We start from the raw sequence: 21,738 nt of genomic DNA, 5'->3' as shown, positions 1-21,738 counted from the left end.
GCAAGCACCATTACATTTCCCTAAAACAAATAGCAGCTTTCTCCCAGGGCCAAACAACACATATGCGATGTAAAGTTCATGCAATTAAAGAATGCAGGCTAACACATGCAGAATTTACTATGATGACTAGTCCTGCTTGGATTGAGCACTGTAATGGTTACTCTGAGCTCAGGAGAGGGGGTTAGGATTTAATAATAGGATCAGACAGCTAGTGCAGAGTTTCTATGGGAACCAGTAATGCTAGCTCTTCACTGGCTATTAGACTAGAGGGTGTGTTTAGTAATCTGAGTTGAGAAGAACTGAGCATGCTCATGAGCCAACGGAAATTCCAGAGGGAGGGGGCTGAGTGGGTTAGAGGAGCAAAAGGAATCCTAAGTGATTAAGGGGATACTGCAGCCTTACTCTTAACCTTTGAACAACCAAAGTTGCTGGTATTTAGAGATTTCAAAGAGGCTCCTTGGTGATTACATTTTTTGCATGGTGGTTTACATGTCCTTTAACTTTTCTAAATTGATACATTTAGTTGATACATTTGTTATCTTTGTTGTATGTATCTAATTCATGTGATTTAGTTGTATAAAAACATTTACTTTACAGCGCTGCGAAATATGCTAGCGCTATATAAATACATGTTAATAATAATAATAAAATCTTTGTCCCTCCTGAGCAGAATCCCTGAGTTTCATTAAAGGCAGCTGTTAGAATTGATACAATAGTTGCTAATACTCCAAAGATGCTGCTGAGCAATGTATCAACATATGGGGTACTAATGCAAAAAACAATAAAATCCGAATTTTTAGTAGAGAAAAAAACTAGAATTTTTCGAGATTTATTATACCCTGAGGCTGCTAAAAGTCAGAATTGGAAAATACTAAAAAAAATACTTCAACCTGTCGAGGTCCTGTAGAAGTCAATGGCAGAAGTCCTATTCGCAATTTGAAGATATTATGGTCTGTGCTAGGTTTCTTACGATAATCCAATTATTTCTGGCTTTTCTGCTGATACCTTAGATTTCACGAAAAATTCTGACCTTTCAGGTGTCAAATCCGAAAAAATTTTGATATTCCACTCGACAATCCGAAAAAGTCATGCTTTTTCCCGATCTGGGTTTTTTTTCTGTTTTTAATGATAAAATATCAGAAGAATTTGGATTTTGATAAATGACCCCCTAAATGTACCTATTAATGTAGCAAACTGTAACAGTTCAGAATGCTCCTGGATCACTGAGCTGCCAGACTGACACTGAAACCCCAGAGACAAGAACATTAAACGTTAAACTTGAATTTTGGGAAAATGGTAAAAAAAGAAAGCAATTGAAAAAGTCTTTGTTTATGGTAAACAATCTAAAAACAACTCAACTGAAAAAAGTGTTTGGAAGGGAACAGCCCCTTTAACCACATTCTTATTTTTTTTTCCAAATCTCTGTTTATTGAAGTTTTCAAAAGAGAGGGGGGGAAGTGGGGATACAGAAAGAAAGAAAGAAGGGGGGGGGGACAATAAAAATTCACATTTACACTTCCATAATAATAATGAGTACAGGGTTATTAACAAGTCATTTCTCCAGTACAACGAGTCTGTTACAACAATGAAATCCTAGACTGGGAATAGTGAGCACAGTATAGCTATTGGGGAACATCCTTAGCAGGGTAAGACCAAGGAGATTTTCAGATCAAGTTGTTAAATTCTAACCAAGGTAACCAGGTCATCCTATATCGGTTCAGGGAGTCTTGTACCAACCCAGTAATCTCTTCCAGTTTCCTAGTCTCCTCTACTAAATTGGTCCATTCCCGAGTAGTGGGAGGGTCTTGTGACTTCCAATTCTTGGGGATAAGGGATATAGCTGCCCTTAGTAGGTGTTGAGAGAGGATATCTGGAATTAAACTATTGGATTTCCTGTCTAAGTGAAATAATAATAGAGTGTGGTCATCATGGCCGTATTTGTAGCCTGTAATATTGTAGATAAGGGTACAGATTTGCTCCCAATACTTAGTTATTTTTGGGCAGGAAAACCATATGTGTTTAAACGTCCCTACACCTGTCCCACACCGCCAACACTTATCCGTAGAGGAGGGAAAGATGCTGTGTAGCTTGGCCGGTACATAATACCATCTTGTTATGAGTTTATACTTCATTTCCCTTATCCTAGAAGCTCTAGATGACTTATGTACATTCGTCATTATTTTATGTCTAATAGTGTCAGGCAGGTTAATATTCAAATCACGTTCCCAATGATCAAAAAACGCGAGACTAGTAGACGCTTTATTGTGTTGTAATAATTTGTACGTCTGAGATAAAGGTCTCAAAAATGGAAGCTTAAGTTCCAAAAAGTTTTCCCAGACAGTAGGTTGTAATGGGTGTAGTCTATGATAGTTTTTATAGAGGAAGTTGTGTAGCTGATTATAACACCAGACGTCTCTCGGGTGGCACCCCCATTTCTTCTGAATGTCACCCAAGGGAACGACTTTCCCATTCTTGTAGAAATCTGAGAGTCTGGTTACCCTATTTCCGGATAAACCCCATCTGTCAAATGCTCTAGGCTCTAGGCTAGGAGGAAAATCAGGGTTGCTTAACAAGGGTTGTAAGGAAGGAAAGGGGCGTACCGACTGATAGATCTTACTGTATTTGTGCCATATCTCCAGGGTAGGCCGAACCGTAGGATGGGAGCAGACATCTTTGGGAAAGGTCCGATTTAGAGACCAAAGTAAATTACCTAACGGTATGTTAGTTAAAGCTTGTTCTATCTGTAGCCAAATTTTGTCTGTTTGGTTTAGGTACCAAAAGGAGGTGCGCACCAAGTGAACCGAGATATAATATAGGAAGACATCAGGCATGGCTAGACCACCTCTATCTTTCGGTAAAGTAAGTAAATCCTGTTTAAGTCTTGGTGTTTTATTATCCCAAATAAACTGGTTAAATAGAGATTTAACTTGCGAGAAAAATGACCTAGGAATCTTAATAGGTATTGTCTGCAGTAAATAGAGAATCTGAGGCATGATGGACATCTTGATGGCTTGGACTTTGCCAAACCAAGATAGGCCCAGGGTCTTCCATGAGGTCAATTGAGAAGTCAACTTACTCAGCAATGGGGGGAAGTTCGCCTGATAGAGATCGGACAAATTAGCAGTGATCTGTACCCCCAAGTACTTTATTTTCGTCGGGGCCCATTTAAAAGGAATGTTCTGTGAAATTGTCGACATTACTGAGTCAGATAAATTAATGTTTAGCGCTTCCGATTTACCTAGGTTGACTTTGAAGTTGGATAATTTACCAAATTTTGACAATAGGGGCATGACATTTGGGAGAGTAAGGATGGGTTTGGTTATGAATAACAGAAGGTCATCAGCAAAGGCTGCTATCTTATGTTCCGAACCACCAACGGTGAGACCTGCTATGTCTCTATTGTGTCTTATGTGGGCCAGGAGAGTCTCCATCACTAAAACGAAGAGTATAGGGGAAAGGGGGCACCCTTGTCTAGTGCCATTTCGAATCAGTATCGGGGGGGACAAAATATTATTAACTCTGACTCTGGCGGTGGGGTCTTGGTACAAAGCTGAAATTCTCCTAATTAAAATTTCTCCTAATCCTCAGAGTCTGATAAAGGAAGTTCCAAGATACTCGGTCGAAGGCCTTTTCGGCGTCGGTCGTCAAAAGCATTGAGGGAATATGATGCTGCTTAGCATAGTGGATCATCGAGATAACTTTATAGGTGTTGTCCTTACCCTCTCTGCCCCGGGTGAAGCCTGCTTGGTCCACATGAATCAGTTGGGGTAAAATATTTTTTAATCTATTAGCAATAATTTTAGCATATATTTTGATATCCACATTAATTAGGGAAATTGGCCGGTAGCTAGCACAATTCAGGGGGTCTTTGCCTTGTTTGGGAATAATCGTAATGTGAGCCTCCTTAGCTTGGTCAGGAAATTGATTATGATCATCAATAGACTGAAAGTAAGTCAACAAGTGAGGAGCCAGCTCAGTAGAATATGTTTTATAGTATAAAGAGCTGAAGCCGTCGGGGCCAGGGCACTTATTTGTGGGTAGAGAGTGAATAGTATCCAGAAGTTCTGCTTGGGTGAATGGGTCCTCAAGCTGTTGGTATTGTGATTGGGACAGAGAGGGAAGGTTAGCTTCTCTGATAAAGTTATCAATCTCCTGTCTGGACTTGGTGGGCAAAGTGGGGTCATCTAAACCATAGAGATCCTGGTAAAATTGTTGGAAACACTTAGCGATCTGAGGTGTCAAATGGCAAATTGATTGATTTTTATCTTTAATGGCAGGAATAAATGTGTTGGGTTGTAGTCTTTTAAGGATAGTGGCGAAATGTTTTGTGCTCTTATCTCCCAGATCATATGTTTTCTGTTTACATTTCAGGTATGCTTTGTAAGAGTATTGGTCTAAAAGTGTTTTTAACTGAATTCGTTTCTCCTCTAATAATTTAAAAGTGTTAACCGCTATTGATCGTTTGTGAGCCTGTTCCAAAGAAGCTATGTCTTCCAAAAAGTCCCTGACTTTCAATTCTCCGGCTTTCTTAATTCTAGAGCATAAAGCAATCAATTGGCCCCGGAGAACACATTTGTGGGATTCCCACAATATTGCTGGATTGGTGCCAGGTAAGTCATTTTCTTTAAAGTATAATTCTATCATTTTACGAATTGCCTCTTTGTTCTCTTCTCTGAGAAATAATGAGTTGTTTAATCTCCAGTTGAACTCTGGTTTACAAGAATTAGGAAAAGTAAAAGTTGCTGTGACCGGGGAGTGGTCAGATAAGGTCGCCTGCGAAATAGAAGCTTCTTTACAATACTGAAGCCAGCTGTGGGATACAAACACATAGTCTATTCTGGAATAGCACGAGTGGGTTTTTGAGTAATGGGAAAAATCCAGAGTGTGAGGATTCAAGCATCTCCACACATCTGCCAGTCTAGCTTCGTTGAAAGCCTTCTTAACCTTTTTCAAAACTTTGTAGGGTATATTGCACTTCTTAGTGGATGTGTCAAGTAGAGGGTTTAAAGGTAAATTAAGGTCGCCTCCCAAAATAATTACACCCTCAGCAAATCCCATTAAGGTATTCAGAAATTTACATAAAAATTGGATCTGATCAGAATTGGGGGAGTACACATTTGCTATCGTAACGGTGGCATCTGCAATTTTACCTTTCAGAATCAAATATCTCCCTTCTTGATCTTTCAATTGGTCCTTTAGAACAAAGGGTAAATCTCTATGAATCAACGTCATGACTCCAGTGCTTTTTTTGTTCGGATTATTGCTCGTAGCAATAATGGGAAAGTGCTTAAATTTTAAGTAAGGGAGTTTGCCCTCTTGGAAATGAGTTTCCTGAATTAAAGCAATCTTTGCCTTCAACCTGACACATTCAGTAATAATCTGTGACCGCTTTACCGGATTGTTTAATCCATTGACATTGTAGCTTATAGTTTTACACTCCATAATAAAACCTTTACAGAATGGTTTGCTAAAATATACCAGGGAAGCCCAGTCATAGAAACCTCTTTCAAGCTAGGACCACTCATTAAAACCCTTGTCCTAGGGAGGGGGAGGGTAGGGAGGGTGAGGTAGAGGAGAAAAAAAGGAAGGGGCAACAAAATCAAGGCCAAGCCAGAGATAGCAAGGAAGGAACTTCCCATCTGGCTAACACAAAAAGTGGCCGTAGCAATGTGGGGGAGAGATTGCCAGCCGAGGGACGGCGGAGCCGGTAGGAGCAAAGAGAGATAACCATGTCTGCACCGGGGGCTGAAATCTGATTCGCCTGTGGGAAAACATGTGCGACATGAATGCCAGGGACATAAACACATGCAAAACAATATAACGTATAACCAAGCAAGAGCAATATTAGAAATACTTTACGTATCCAATGAGCGAGCGATGTCATGGAATAAAGTGTCCAGAAATAACAGTCAAACCAAACTTCGGCTAACCAGGCCAAAAGTGAACTTCAGCAAGGAGCTATACATCTGCTGCATCTTGGGACTCACTTGACCCCTCCAACTGGTGAAGCGAATCTGTCCCTAGAGTTCGTAGGTCTTGGGGTTCTCGGAGTGCGTTTGGGTGTACACTGAGTTGACCAGTGCCCTTGTAGTTCAAAGTCCATGTTGTGCTGTGGGCTGGGTTCAGGCACCCATCCTGGAAGAGGCATCAGTGCAATCTGCAATTTCCGTAAAAATGGAATAGTATCATCAGGTTGTCTGAGAATTGCTTGTCCTCCATCTTTGTTGACGATAAGAGCAAATGGGAAACCCCATCTGTAGGGGATATTTTTTTCCCGTAGGATGTCAGTAATAGGTTTAAGTGATTTTCTTTTCAATAAAGTTGTTCGTGAGACATCTTGAAACAGCTTTATGGTGCATTCAGCAAAAGAGATAGTGGGCAGGTCCTTTGCCTTAAAGGGATACTGTCATGGGAAAAAAAATTTTTTCCAAAATGAATCAGTTAATAGTGCTGCTCCAGCAGAATTCTGCACTGAAATCCATTTCTCAAAAGAGCAAACAGATTTTTTTATATTCAATTTTGAAATCTGACATGGGGCTAGACATTTTGTCAATTTCCCAGCTGCCCCATGTCATGTGACTTGTTCTCTGATAAACTTCAATCACTCTTTACTGCTGTACTGCAAGTTGGAGTGATATCACACCCTCCCTTTCCCCCCCCAGCAGCCAAACAAAAGAACAATGGGAAGGTAACCAGATAACAGCTCCCTAACACAAGATAACAGCTGCCTGGTAGATCTAAGAACAACACTCAATAGTAAAAACCCATGTCCCACTGGGACACATTCAGTTACATTGAGAAGGAAAAACAGCAGCCTGCCAGAAAGCATTTCTCTCCTGAAGTGCAGGCACAAGTCACATGACTGGGGCAGCTGGGAAATGGACAAAATGTCTAGCCCCATGTCAGATTTCAAAATTGAATATAAAAAAATCTGTTTGCTCTTTTGAGAAATGGATTTCAATGCAGAATTCTGCTGGAGCAGCACTATTAACTGATTCATTTTGAAAAAAAAATTTTTTCCCATGACAGTATCCCTTTAAGGAGAATCTCTTCTTTGAGCCTGAAACGATTAAGACAGCAAAGCACATCTCTAGGGGCATTCAGAGGGGCCGCTTTTGGCTTCTGCACCCTATGTGCTCTTTCAATTTCCATTGTGGCATCTGGGTCTTTGCCTAGTATGCTGTTAAATATATGTAGCAGGGCAGGAAAGATTTCATCCGAAGAGACCGTCTCAGGTAGGCCTCTCACCCTGATATTATTCCTCCTCCCTCTATTTTCCATATCTTCCAGCTGCCGCTGGAGGTCTGAAATTGTGCGGGCCTGAGTGGAGACTTGGGAGTGGAGAGAGAGGTCATTTTGGACGAGTTTTTGTTGGTTAGATTCCAAATCATCAGTGCGCCTTGCCATGTGTGACATGTCCCTTTTGATATCTTGCAGCTCACCTGTAAGTGACGCAGTCATATTCTGCAACATCTCTTTGATATCCGCTCGGGAGGGGAGGTTAGCAAGGTAAGTGTGTATGTTTACCTCTTCATCTCCTTCCCCCTCACTCTCCGGATCCGAGGAGTCGCGCGCCATTTCTGCAAACTGTTCTCTGTCCGCATTAGCAGGCGCCATCTTGGAAAGTGCGCGATCTGCCTTTTTCCGCACAAACAGCGGTGCAAGTTCTTGTTGGGACAAAGTCTGGCGCCTGGAAGGTGCTTTCTCCTTTTCTGGTTTACTTTTACCGGTTTTCCCCATCTTCAACGGTCGGTTATAGCCCTCTTACAGTGCAGAACATACGGAGCTCTTCACAGACACAGCCGCATCACTCGGTGGCAAGCCACGCCCCCCCTTTAACCACATTCATAGTGAACAGATTTCTTTTGATAATTTGCCCACCCTTTGATTTCACGTTTCACCATCCACAGCTGTATAATAAGAATCCCATCAAAGGACTCAATACTGACAACAGGGAGCAGAATCTTTCCTCATTAATATTTTTCTCTTCCCTACAGGCACGGTCCATATTCCTACCATGAAAAGGAAGATTGTACACTCAAATGCAAAAAATATATCTATTTTATTACATCAAAAGTCTACAAAGTAAAAGACACTAGCCCTACACGGTTTGACCACAAGTGGTCTTCATCAGACTGGACAGTCATTCTGCTTTTCTTTTTTCTGTTTTTAAAATTTTTCCCTTGATGAAAACCAATTAAGGTTGAAACGCGTAGGACTAGTGTCTTTTACATTATCTTAATTGGAATTACTACAAGCCTTGGCGACTTTAATAGGGAGTCCCCTTTGGATTAGCAACACATATTTGCTTGATTTTGGTGTGCGCCTTCTAACTATTTTTTCATACATATTCCTACCATCAGCTAGGATATAAGGGACTGAAATTGTCAGTATTAATGATCCCTACCACTGTGTATCTGACCTACTTGCAGATACACAATGGTGGGGATCATTAATACTGTCAATTACTGACAATGCAACACTTTGACCTGCAATTCCAGCTTGATTGTGGGCAGTTGCACCCAATGCATCAATAAGAACATAGTAGCAAATTGAATGCAAGCTCAAGGTAACATTCTTACACGAAGCAGGGTTTTATATATGACCTGTTTTATGCAATATATTTTTATATAAACCTACATTGTTCAGGGGGTATAGATTTCCTTTAATTAGTTTAAAGGACCAGTAACATCAATTTTTTTATTTAAAATTCGTTAGTAAAAAATGAAAAAAAAAACACAAAGACAAATGAAACGTTTAAATCACTACGTCTTTATTAAGAAATAACCTAACAAAACTCGCTTGCGCTCTTTTTCAGAAAAGACGTCACGGGGATGATCCATCATGTGACGCTCGATTTCTCCTCCCTGGCTATCTCCTATAAGCAGTGTCGGACTGGGCCGGCGGGACACCGGGAAAAACCCCGGTGGGCCCCGGGCTCTTGTGGGCCCCGCCGGCCCAGATCCGCTACTTAGTGGGGCGGCGCGACCCCACTTTGTATGGGGTCGCGGTAGAATAGAATGGCTGCGCATGCGCACAAAGGTAGCGCTGCGCGCATGCGCACAAACGCGGCACCGCGCGCATGCGCACTAACCCCCTGCAGCACTCCGGAGCGGCAGCGGCGGCTGGAGGGGGGCCCTGGGGCAGTAGCCCCGGTGGGCCCCATGCCTCCCAGTCCGACCCTGCCTATAAGGATGGCAGGGAGGAGAAATCGAGCGATGCACGATGGATAGCCAGATCACCTTTTCTGAAGAGGAGCGCAAGCGAGTTTCGGTAAGTTATTTCTAAATAAAGACTTAACGATTTAAAAGTTTCATTTGTCTTTGTGCGTTTTTTTTTTTGTTCTATATTAACGAATTTTAAAAAAAAAATGATGTTACTGGTCCTTTAACTGAAGCCTGGTTCAGTGCATATTTTTGCCTTCTCCTTTGAATAGTCATGTAATAGATATTTACTCCAACCCATACGGCCGTGCCACTAGGTGTGTCGCTGAGCACAAATAAGGGAGGCGATGCTTACTTATTTATTTCGAAGCTCACTGGCCCCACCCACGATATTAAACCTTGATGATGTCATGAGAAAAGAATTAATTGCACCACTTAATAGTAGAAATAAATGCAGGCAGTTTGCTAAAGACATCTGTATTTGCAATAGCATAACAATATGTCATCCAAGCACAGCTTATTGCTTTCACCGAACAAGCAGAAAAGCAGGAGGGCAATATGTATTGTACCCTGCAAGGAATGTTCATTATCTGCATATGTTTTAATATTGAGTACAAAAATAATCATAAACATTATGATTGTTGCCTATAGAAAACATTTATTCATAGGATGTTCAGATTAATAGTAACAGACCAGGAAAAGAACAGACTGGGGTTGATAAAAGCAGTCCTTGGGGAGGGGCAGGGTTATGTAGTTAATTAACTGCCCTCTGCGGTTTTCCTCATTTTTCCTGCTGAGCAGGTTGCTTGCGATCACTTGGATAATACGAAACCAAGCCTGTTCTGGGAATGTTACTCTTTACTCTGAATATTAAAATAGGTGTGTATAAAAACAATAGGGGTCATTCAGGACCACAAGCACAGTTGCAGGCCTGCAAATTTCCCACAATCAGTTGCAAATAAAAGGATATTAAAGATACTTGCATCAACATGCACTCCTTATACTTGGCACCAGTAGAATAACTGTAGGGAAGCAGATCTGCAGTCACAAGGCAGCCTGGGGAACAGGGGGGTCCAGACTGCGGGGTCTGCTTCCTCTATAGCTAATAAAAAACCTCCTCCCCAGCCACTCTCTTACCTGTGGCGAGGAAGGTGGATGCAAATTTGGCAGGGTGGGGAGTGGGTCGGTGGTGGTGGTACATGGGCAGAGCAGAGACGGGAGGATGGGGATCAGAGTGCGCCGGGCCAATCTGAAGATTTTTTTGCAGGGGGGCCTGGCACACTCTAGTTACACCACTGCTTGGCACTACTACCTCCTGTTCCATATCAAGCGTTGCTATACGTATTGATGCAGGGCACCCCTGGAGCTACCGCCACCAACCAAATGGTAGCTCCCACAGCACCCTGCATAAATAGGCACAGCACAAACCTGCCAAAGATCTGAAGCACATGCGTCACTCTTGTGCCGGAAATGTAGTCAATCAGGCTTAGAAAACTTTCAGCACAATTGCGTTGAAGTGCAAGCCCAAGTGTGTTCATTTTGACACATCCAACACAACTCCGTCAGGCACAAAATGCTACATTGTGGAAAAAAGCCTTCTGCATGAGTATTCTCAAGGCCCCCATACACGGGCCCATAACAGCTACTGACAGACTGAGTCGGCAGTTTATCGACCCGTGTATGGGGCCATCCAACGGGTGTCCCCGATTGATATCTGGCTGAAAGTCCGGCAGATGTTAATTGGGCAGGGTAAAAAATCCAACTGTTCGATGCAGTGCCGCATTCCTACCGCACATATGACCTCCATTCTGATCCGATTCTTGGGCTCTAGGGCCAACGATCTGGTCAGCCCGATATCGCCCACCTCAATGTGGGCATATCGGGGAGAGATCCTCTCGTTTGGTGACCGCCAAACTAGCAGATCTCCCTGTGTATGGCCACATTTAGTGCTATTGAACTTCCAATATAAACTGTCATATTTGCAGTGTGGTCACTGACCAAAATTGTGCTAATTGTCCACTTATTTTAAAAGAATGGAACAAGGTACAAATGAATATTTCTAAGGGACTGGAGACCTTTGGTCAATCTGTTACTCCAATATTTATACATAATCTGAAATCTGCTTTTCGGTGAATTTAGTACTGCCACAATTCCATCCGTTCTATTGAAGTCTAAAATAATTTTATTGGCAGGAAATATTTTTACACAATACCACTTGTAAATATCCTGTATATATCCTTGTTTAAAGGGCTAGTTATGTAATACCAGCTATTGCTCTGCTCACCTCATTAATTATTTGGATTTTTAGACACAGCAGTGAGAGAGTTATTAGGGCGTCATTCCCTTCTCACACACCTTGCTTTGTTCTCCACCACCTCCCAAATCCAGAATCTGCCGGGTAGATCCCAGGATACAATACAAGATGTCGACAGACAGAGAGACGATGCATCAAGCCTTTTAGACTGAAGGCGAAAGGAAACTATGCAGGAATCATTGCAGATAAAGAAGGGGTTGGGAATAAGTTCTACATCTAAAAATGGGGTGTCTCTGAGAATTAATGTAAATAGTAGGGACACTAGAAGGGATCATCTCTGTAGTTCATTGCACGTATAGCACGTCGGTTGCTAGGTAGACCACATAACAAGTAAACTGTGACCTCTATTATCTGCCTGGGAATATAGAGGCAGGATAGATAATGCATAGGTAGAGAATATACATTCATAGAAGAACAAAAATAACATTTGTATCTAATTTGTGTTCTAAATTGTAAAGAAAGTCAGGATACATATAGACAGAAACTTTTTCTTGGGAATAGCAACGGTGCAGAAAAAGATCGTTCACAGATAGTCTCAGTGTCAGGGAACATCAAAGACCAGTGATTAAGTGACAACTCTTCCTGAACCCTTCAACATGAGCCGTTCTTCAGAGGCTTGGGATGCTCCACACAGTTGTGTAGGTGAGTGCTTTCTTTCAGCGCTCTGCCACTCATCATGGAGGGGAGGTCCTGGCCCACCAATGAATGCCAATGAATTGTTCCTCTTCTGCTCGCGACTCAGGACAGTAGACCAGAAGCTCAAGGAGATGAGAAGCATCTATAAGGGGCCAGGTGAGCTGGTTAACAATACAGATTGTGGATGGAGAAATGAATGGGATCATCAGTAATACTGATACATCAGTAGAATATCCATACGGAATCAAAGCAGGCAATAGTTGATGAAGCCTTTAAAATGTAAATGTAAGAAGCTGACTCTAGAGAGGGGGGACAAGCAGTTTAATCATGAGCAGGTTTAGAATTTGGACTCATAACTGTTAGAAATGTGTTTAGAAATAATAAAGTAGTAGAATATTGTAGAACAATGTGAAGTCATTGTCCTCACCTAATGTCATTACTTCTTTTCCGTATTCTTCTAAATCACCATTATTCTTTCTTTTTCCACCTTGAATTGTGCTGCATTCCCAACAGCAGTTAGGTAGCTTATAAATAGATATTAAACATTTAACTTTATGAATGTGTCTTTTTACAATCCAATTTACTACGGCAGATACTGATGTCTTTCATTCTTCTTTGCCTTGGCTCTTGTCCAGCTCACTAGTGTTCTACCACACCTTCCATACATTTCCTCACTGATCCCTGTCCTTTCATGTTGGACTTTTCATCCTAAACCCTCTTTTATCTCTCTTGCTCCCAGGTTTCCCCTCTTCTGACCAAGCCGAGGTGAAGTTATCTGAGTTACTCCAATCTGTTGTGTTCCTCCTCTACAAATATCCAGCTCTCAACTCCCATTGTGTACAAGAGGCCATGACTACCCTTATACACAGAGTGCGAGGTAAAGGGCTCTCTGTATTACAAGACAATATGATATCACTTGTGTTATGTATTTATTTATACAAGTGCCTGATTGCTTTCTTTTCATTCATGCTCTTACTCGTGATCCCTTTAGTGGCAAGAGAACTGCTTGCTGAACCCTGTGCTGCTAGGGTTGCCACCTGGCCAGTATTTTACCAGCCTGGCCGGTAAAATTATGGTTGATCCCAATGTTAATAGGGAAAAAAGATAAATATATAGGAAGGCCGGTATTTTTTTCCGGGAAATGTGGCAACTCTATGTGCTGCATAGTAGAACTTGGATTTACATTTACATTTGGAGGATCAAAATACAGGCACCTGCATTTCCAATTTGCTGCCCCTCCAAGGCCCGCTGATCATATTGATTAGTGGCTTTCTTCAGATGAGCAAAATAAGAAAAACAAGCAAAAAGTACATTCCCCTTTAATAGCTACATCATTTATTCAGTGTAGCAGCCAATTCAAGGAGTCCTGTTAGAGAGGTGTGGTTGGGTGGATCTGGGTGGCTTCAGTTTGATCAGAAATGGCCCAGATGGACATATATGGCCCATGAGTCCTCTTGCCTTCAACCCTGCCTAGAGCAGAGACACAACCGGTTCTGTGTATAATGTGCATGCTCTGTAAATAGTATTGATACAACCTCTGGCCTGTGTATATTAAAGGTATGCCTCCTTCTCTGTGTATAATATACATACACTCAAGCACTGTGTATACTGCAAATACATTCCCTGCTCTTTGGATAATGCTGAGACGCCTTCTCCAAGGTTCAACTTGGAAGGTGGGAAAATACTCCCTATCCCCATGGACCATTGCCTGCTTGGGATTGGGGCAGGGGGATCAGTTTGCTATGGTCATGGGGGTGGGTGATTGGGCAAAGGAGATGGGGGGTTGGGTAAAGGGAGGAGATGGGGGCCTCTGTTTCTGGTGTGGTGGGGGCCTTGAGGTCACAGGCCTGGACACCCCAATCAGACGAGGTGCATCCTCTGTGTATAATGCAGAGACACCTCCTCCTCTGTGTATAATACACCCTGTGTACTATAACGTATAATACAGGAAGAACTCAGACGTTTGTGTATAATACAGATATACATCCCGTGCATAATACTCATAAGTAAGATCATTGCTCTGTGTATAACACACATACCCCCGTTTTTTGGATCTAGTGCCCATGCTGTGTATAGTAGAGAGTGTGCTTGGCGGCTGCAGACTTATAAGGGTGAGTGCAATGCTCAGCACTCTCACTCTGCACTTCCTGATCTTCTCTCTCAGGAAGCTGTGGGTCTCTGCAACTTTTCATATGCAGACTTGGCTTCTCCAGCCTGGCCTGTGAATAATGGCTTCAAGTTTAGGAGGAGGTAAGATACCATGAAACCCGTTCCCTGTTAGTAAGTCCCTGCGTTTATGCAGTCTTTTTTTTATTTATTTATCTCTAAATCTTGATTTCATATTTAAATGAAAGTGTATCATGGGCAGTTGTGTGCTTAAATGAACTGATGGGTATGGTAATGTAGGCGTTTGTAGGTCTCTGAGTAACATGTCTCTATATTTTACACGGTGTAGCTCGTCTGAAGTATATACAGAATAATTTGTACCTAAATGGGTAGGACTTATATATATGGATATTAAACTGAGCATTGTTCCTTGGTGCAATGTGTAACGTATATCTGTATTATGCACAGAGTATTTACTGTTACAGGTAACAGATTCATTATTCAGAAACCCTTTATCCAGAAAGCTCCGAATTACAGAAACAGGGTTGGACTGGCCCGATGGGACACCGGGAAAAACTCGGTGGGCCCTGACCCTCATGGGCCCCCCAGTCCAACCCTGTACAGAGAGGTCATCTCCCATAGACTTAATTTTATCCAAATAATCCAAATTTTTAAAAAATGATTTCCTTTTTCTCTGTAAAAATAATACAGTACCTTGTTCTTGATCCAACTGAGATATAATTAATCCTTATTGGAAGCAAAATCAGCCTATTGGGTTTATGTAATGTTTACATGATTTTATAGTAGACTTAAGGTATGAAGATCCAAATTACGGAAAGATCCATTATCCGGAAGACCCCAAGATTTCTGGATAACAAGTCCCATACCTGTATACAAATCACTGTGCATAGTTATGTGTAACTAGTGTATCTGAAGAGTGAGATTTAGTACTTATAATAATGTATATCACACTGAGTAATATAAATGTGTATCTGTATTACAGCAGCACTTACCTTTTTGTCACAAATAATAAAGTGTGTTATTTAGTGAATAAAGTATCCCCTATTGTAAAATAAAAGGATATTATGTGACAGAGGAGTTCCATATAAAAGCACGATACAGAAGGAACTCCAAGATAATTTTCTTAATAGCCTCACATTTTCCAACGAGGGGTACTTTATTTATTTTAATACACAAATTTTAGTCAGTCATGTGAGAAAAATGACATCGCTAAGCTCTGTTTATAACTGATTACATCACTAAGAGCCGTTTATAAGGATATAATTTGCAGGATATTCATGATTTTTGTGTATTATATAACTATAATGGTACTGGTGTACTGTGTGTAGAGAATGGTGTGCCAAAGCATTACAAAAGTAGTATGTCTTATTGTGCAAGGTGTACCTTGATATACAGTAATGCACTTTTCTGAGTAGTGTGTTATAGGCGTGCATTAGAGTGACCACATTCCTGAGTAGTGTGTAAAAGATGTGCTTTAAGTATCCTGTGTGATACAACTTGTGTTCATTAGAGTGACCATGCCTTAAACAGTGTGTAATTTGTGTATTTTAAAATTTCCAGGATTCAGGTCAACGCAGTAATACAAAATAGGCCCTGACATTTCAAGTATACAAATGCCGTCCCACCAGACCAAAATATAGTGACTGTCTATGGCAATTTACAGTAGTCCGTGAAAACTAGGGATGCACCGAATCCAGGATTCGGTTCGGGATTCGGCCAGGATTCGGCCTTTTCAGCAAGATTCGGATTCGGCCGAATCCTTCTGCCCAGCTGAACCGAATCCGAATCCTAATTTGCATATGCAAACTAGGGACGGGGAGGGAAATTACATGACTTTTTGTCAGAAAACAAGGAAGTAAAAAATGTTTTCCCCTTCCCACCCCTAATTTGCATATGCAAATTAGGGTTCGGATTCGGTTCGGTATTCGCGAAGGATTCGGGGGTTCGGCCGAATCCAAAAAAAGTGGATTCGGTGCATCCCTAGTAGCAACAGAGTTCTTTCTTTTTACAACTTACAGTAGTCCCTCAGAGCCCACTGATTGCCAGTCCAACCCTGGGATTTCTGGTGGGCATTAGATTACCAAGGATCCTGGGTAGTGTGTAACTGGTGCACATTAGAATAACAAAGATTATTAGTTGTGTGTAAATCTTGGGAATAAGAGTTCCAAGGATATTGAGTGGTGCATAATTGGTGGACATTCAAGTGCCAAGGACCATAAGCATTGTGTAACTACTGGGAAACACAGTACCAATGATTATAAGTAGTGTGTAACTGTGGGCAATAGAGGACAAAGGATCATGAGTAGTTTGCAACTGGTGGGCATCAGAGTACCAAGGATCATAAAAAGTGTGTAACTGGTGTGCATTAGTGTGCCAATGATCCTCTGTAGTGTGTAATTGGTGGGCATTGAAGTGCCAAGGACCATAAGCAGGGTGTAAATGCTGGGAAATATAGTACCAATGATTATAAGTAGTGTGTAACTGTGGGCACTAGTGGACCAATGATCATGACATGAGTAGTTTGCAACTGGTGGGCATCAGAGTACCAAGGATCCTGAGTAGTGTATAATTGGTGGACATTAAAGTGCCTAAGTAGTGTGTAAACAGTGCAGAGGACCATAAGTAGTGTGTAACTGGTGGACACTAGAGTACCAAGCATCCTGAGTAGTGTGTAACTGGTGCTCATTAGAGTGATGGGGGTCATGAGTAATGTGTAACTAGTGGGTATTAGAGTACCAAAGATCCTAGCTAGTGTGTGAGAGCTGTGCATTTGATAAATAAGTATTTTCCTACCTGGGGCTACTCTGTAGAATAAGAATACTAAAAATCCCAGCATAAAGTGTCGGAGAATGCTGGGAGTTGTAGTCGTTAACATGTAAAATGTGACCTAGAACATGTGCATGACACCATTGTTGTTTACAATATGTCACACAGGAAATTTACTGCCTTTTGTATTTGGCTAAAAATAAGCTTTGCAATTTCTTCTGTGGGTATAACAGACCTTGCCCCATGAGAAAGAATAAAACTGTATGTTGATATCTACATGCAGCAACTGTGTAACGCTCTGTGTGGCCCAAGCTAGCCATATAGTGATTGCTCACCTGCCCAGGGTGGCTTTATTCACTGCCCAATGAAGTCCTTGGCCAATTAGGTTTTCATCTTGCCTGATGAGAATGGAGGAAAGGAATGTTTGGGCCCATAAATGGGTGAAACGTGGCTAAGACAGCAACCAATACTGTTTAATGTCTCTTAAAAGGAACAGTAACACCATCAACTGAAATTATAATGTAGTGTTGCCCTGCACTGTTAAAACTGGTGTGTTTGCTCTAGAAAGATAACTATAGTTTATATAAACAAGCTGCAGGATACACAGTAGATAACAGATAAGTACTACTATAGTTTATATAAACAAGCTGCTGTGTAGCCATGGGGGCAGCCATTCAAGCACAGGATACACAGTAGATAACAGATAAGCACTACTATAGTTTATATAAGCAAGCTGCTGTGTAGCCATGGGGGCAGCCATTCAAGCACAGGATAAACAGTAGATAACAGATAAGTACTACTATAGTTTATATAAACAAGCTGCTGTGTAGCCATGGGGGCAGCCATTCAAGCACAGGATACACAGTAGATAACAGATAAGCACTACTATAGTTTATATAAGCAAGCTGCTGTGTAGCCATGGGGGCAGCCATTCAAGCACAGGATACACAGTAGATAACAGATAAGTACTACTATAGTTTATATAAACAAGCTGCTGTGTAGCCATGGGGGCAGCCATTCAAGCACAGGATACACAGTAGATAACAGATAAGCACTACTATAGTTTATATAAGCAAGCTGCTGTGTAGCCATGGGGGCAGCCATTCAAGCACAGGATACACAGTAGATAACAGATAAGTACTACTATAGTTTATATGAACAAGCTGCTGTGTAGCCATGGGGGCAGCCATTCAAGCACAGGATACACAGTAGATAACAGATAAGTACTACTATAGTTTATATAAACAAGCTGCTGTGTAGCCATGGGGGCAGTCATTCAAGCACAGGATACACAGTAGATAACAGATAAGTACTACTATAGTTTATATAAACAATGCGTTTTTTGTGAATTTTGCTGAGTTCCGAAATATTTTTCAGAGTTTCGTGAGTTTCGTGAGTGGGAGAGATTCGCTGCCCCCATGGCTACACAGTAGACTATTTACATAAACTATTTAACTGTGTAACAGAGAACTTTTATAAGTGCAGGGCAACAGTACATTATATTTTAATTACTTTAAAAATACTTTCATTTTTTGGCGTTGCTGTTCCAAGCCATGCAGGGCACTGAGTGTCTTTGCTTAACAATGGTCAGTGTCTGAATAGAAACAGTATAATATTATCAGTGTATGTTTATATACAGTACATGTTTTATATGTGTTGAATGGTTATTACAAATGTATTTGTGTTCTACATGAGCACAGGCTGTTTATACCCAGGGAGGAGCAGCAGTATATGTTGAGATGAGAATATCTTTGTTAATAGTGCTTTACACATCATTGTGCTGAATTCTGACTGTGTTACTAAGAGATGAACTAACCACATCCTGTTTCCAAAAGCAACAAGACAGAATGATTTGTATTCATTGTTGGACAAAATTTTTAATGGGAAACAGAAAAGTTCTTGTACCCAAAATGGTAAAAAATAAATAAATATATACCCTTGATGCCCATTATGACATTTAGGAGGTTATTTATCAAAACCCGAATTTTTCAGATTTTTTTAATTAAAAAAGTCCTGCCAAACTAATTGGTTAATTGGTTCAGAGAAATACCCGGAAAAAAAACGTATGAAAAATCGCATCAGGGTTTTTCCTGAATTTTTTTGATTTTTGCCCAAAAAGTTTGAAATAGACGGATTTTCAGCTAATTTCAAAGAAACTTCAAAATAGGATAGGGACCTCTCTCATTGACTTATATACAACCTCGGCAGGTCTGAGATGCCGGATTTCTGGATTTGGACTTTTTCCATCCTCGGAGTATAATAAATCTAGAAAAATGTGCATTTTTTCACAAAAAATTCTAATTTATAGTAAAAAAAACAAAAATGTTTTCAAATTTTTGTTATTCGGAAAGACTCCACAAATGAACGCAATACAAATTCTGAACGGGCATGAAAACATAGTATGGTAAACCTGTAGCTACAGAGGAGCTAACAGTACCAGTGAAAGAACTAACATTCTGTCCAACAAAAGCAATAGACAAAAAAGAATTCTCCAATGACATGGAGGAATTTTTCTGAATCCCCTAAAATAGGCATCTAAAGAAGGTAAACCAGGGCACCCCATTGTCTCTGCCATAACTTTCTTGACACAACTATTTATGTTAAAGACAGCACCTTACATAACACCATATATATCGGAAACCTACAAGCAAACCAAGCTACCTGATATATGACAGTTTCCACCACACCAAACTAAACAGCCATCATCTATAGCCAGGCCCTCCACTACAAACAAATCTGTTCTAACACCTCTGAAAGGGACCAACACCTTGGAACCCTCATGAAAGACTTTATTAACAGAGGTTCTAACCCAAGGATTGTAGACCACAACATACCCAGAGCCACCAAGGTTACCAGGAAACAATGCTGAAATAGAAATAAAACAGAGACACAAATCAGGTACCACTTGTCACAACCTACAACCCACCGCTAAAGGCCCTTAGGAAAATAGTCAGAGAGCTACAAGGCCCGTTACAAAAAGATGAAGAGCTAAATAATATATTTCCAGATTCACCTCTTCTGGCACAACCTCCAAACCCGAGGAAACTTATTATAAAAAGTTCCCTCTCAGGACACATCAATGATGTTGGAAGGAAGAGATGCAAGACATATCCACACATCCTCTCCTCAGAAAAATTGCCAATTCCTGGCATACTAGAGGAATACAATATCCACAGGCAGACTGGCTCATCCAGCAATATGGTGTAGCGATATAGTAAATTGAGTGGCAACGTGGCTTACCATAATATATATTTGTGCTCCGGATGAGACCCTTTTCTCAGGGGTAAAGCCCTCGCAACGGTGTGGAGGCAGGGTGTTGTGCAACTGTAACAAAGTGCTATGCACAATAATTGGGCGCCGGTGGTTCTTTGGTTTTAAAGGGAAGAGTAAGTAACGAAGGGTAAGTATTGGAGTACAAATGAATGAAAACTCTCCAGAGAAGTGACTGAACCTGGGCCTTAGATTTATGACTAATTATGTGGATTAAGAACTACCAGCACCTGCTTTGGCCGACTAATCTCCGGGAAACTGCCTTCCCACTGTCTAGAATCTAAATCGCTGGCAGGATGGCACTTGGAGCACTTCGGTGACTTCGGAAAACAATTTAGATTCTAGCTGACGGGGAGACAGTTCGGGAGATTAGTTGCCCGAAGAAGAGCCGATTTGTCGCCAGGCGACTTATCTCCCCCCGAATCTCCACGTGTGTCTCTGTCCTAACTGGAGTGTGTAAATGATCATATGACCTCCTGTAAGCCAGTCACAGTATACATCAACGTATTCCACACATTTTTTGTGAGCCTATAACAAAAATTACAGCTAAGAGAGAAAGTATCTGGACCTTTAGAATTATCTGTATTTAGTTGAGCCCTGATCTGATCTTAGTAGGCATCTAGAGGCATGATTTCATTTCCCAGATTAGATGTACTTTTATCTCAAAAACAGAAGAAAAAAAATCAGCTTGCTTTAAGTTCGAATTCAATGGATGATCCAGGTGGGAATTTGAAGATGGCCATTTGAGACTTTTTGGTATAACAAGAAATATCATGTGTAGAGAAACAAAACTCAACACTTAAGCAAAAGAATCTCAAACATGAAGCACGGAAGTGGCCTTGCTTTGTACCTTCCGTACATGGATCAGAATTTTACAGAGAACAATATATTCCAGATTTTACCAGGGAATTCTAAAGCAGTGGTTCCCAAACTGTAGGTGTGTCCTCCCACTGGAGGGGATTGGAACAGTGGGGGGTTTAGCATGAAGCCAGTTAGGGTGGGAATTAGGGAGATTTGCCAAGCCCAAGTCAAAGGTCAATTCGAATGAGATTTGGGGTGAATATGTATTTGCTGTCTGTGATATTCTTGTAACAATGACTGACTCTGCAGAATTTTCCAATTGTACCCAGGGCCAGAATTAGGGGTAAGCAAAAGATGCAGCTGCCTAGGGTGCAATGATAGGGGGTGCTGGGCAGCTACCTCTAAAATTGTCTTCTGCCTACTCCTAGTCCCCACCCCTCAGTCTCACTCCCCTTCCTTCCCCCTGTCACCCACCACTCTGTTGCTGTGCCCTCCCTCCCTTCCGTCTGTGTCCCCTCCCTCCTCTCCCCTCCATTGATGTGCCCTCTGTCGGTCCCCTCCCACCTTTCCCCTCCGTTGCTGACCCCTACGTCGATGTCCCTTCCGTCATTGACCCCTCCCCTCCATCGCTCATCCTTCCCTCCATCTTGTCTCTCCCCT

The 21,738-nt window shown here is 41.4% G+C and overlaps 1 protein-coding gene across 3 annotated transcripts in view; it reads left to right on the top strand.

Moving 5' to 3' along the window:
- The first annotated feature begins 9,345 nt into the window (after window positions 1-9,345).
- Window positions 9,346-21,738, top strand: part of gmip.S (GEM interacting protein S homeolog) — a 31,646-nt gene continuing 19,253 nt past the window's right edge. Inside the window, exons 1-2 of one of the 3 annotated variants that reach the window (XM_041588836.1) lie at window positions 9,346-12,270; window positions 12,854-12,991. In XM_041588836.1, coding sequence (XP_041444770.1) covers window positions 12,075-12,270; window positions 12,854-12,991 — 334 coding nt within the window. In that variant the 5' untranslated portion in view covers window positions 9,346-12,074. Of the gene's footprint in view, window positions 12,271-12,853; window positions 12,992-14,250; window positions 14,365-21,738 lie in introns of those variants that run through there. The other 2 variants (XM_041588835.1, XM_041588837.1) reach the window with 2 other exon arrangements.

Source organism: Xenopus laevis, chromosome 3S (assembly GCF_017654675.1).
Source record: "Xenopus laevis strain J_2021 chromosome 3S, Xenopus_laevis_v10.1, whole genome shotgun sequence".
Lineage (NCBI taxonomy): Eukaryota > Metazoa > Chordata > Amphibia > Anura > Pipidae > Xenopus > Xenopus laevis.
The sequence above is the reverse complement of the archived record's forward strand: the minus strand, read 5'-3'. Positions and strand labels throughout refer to the sequence as shown.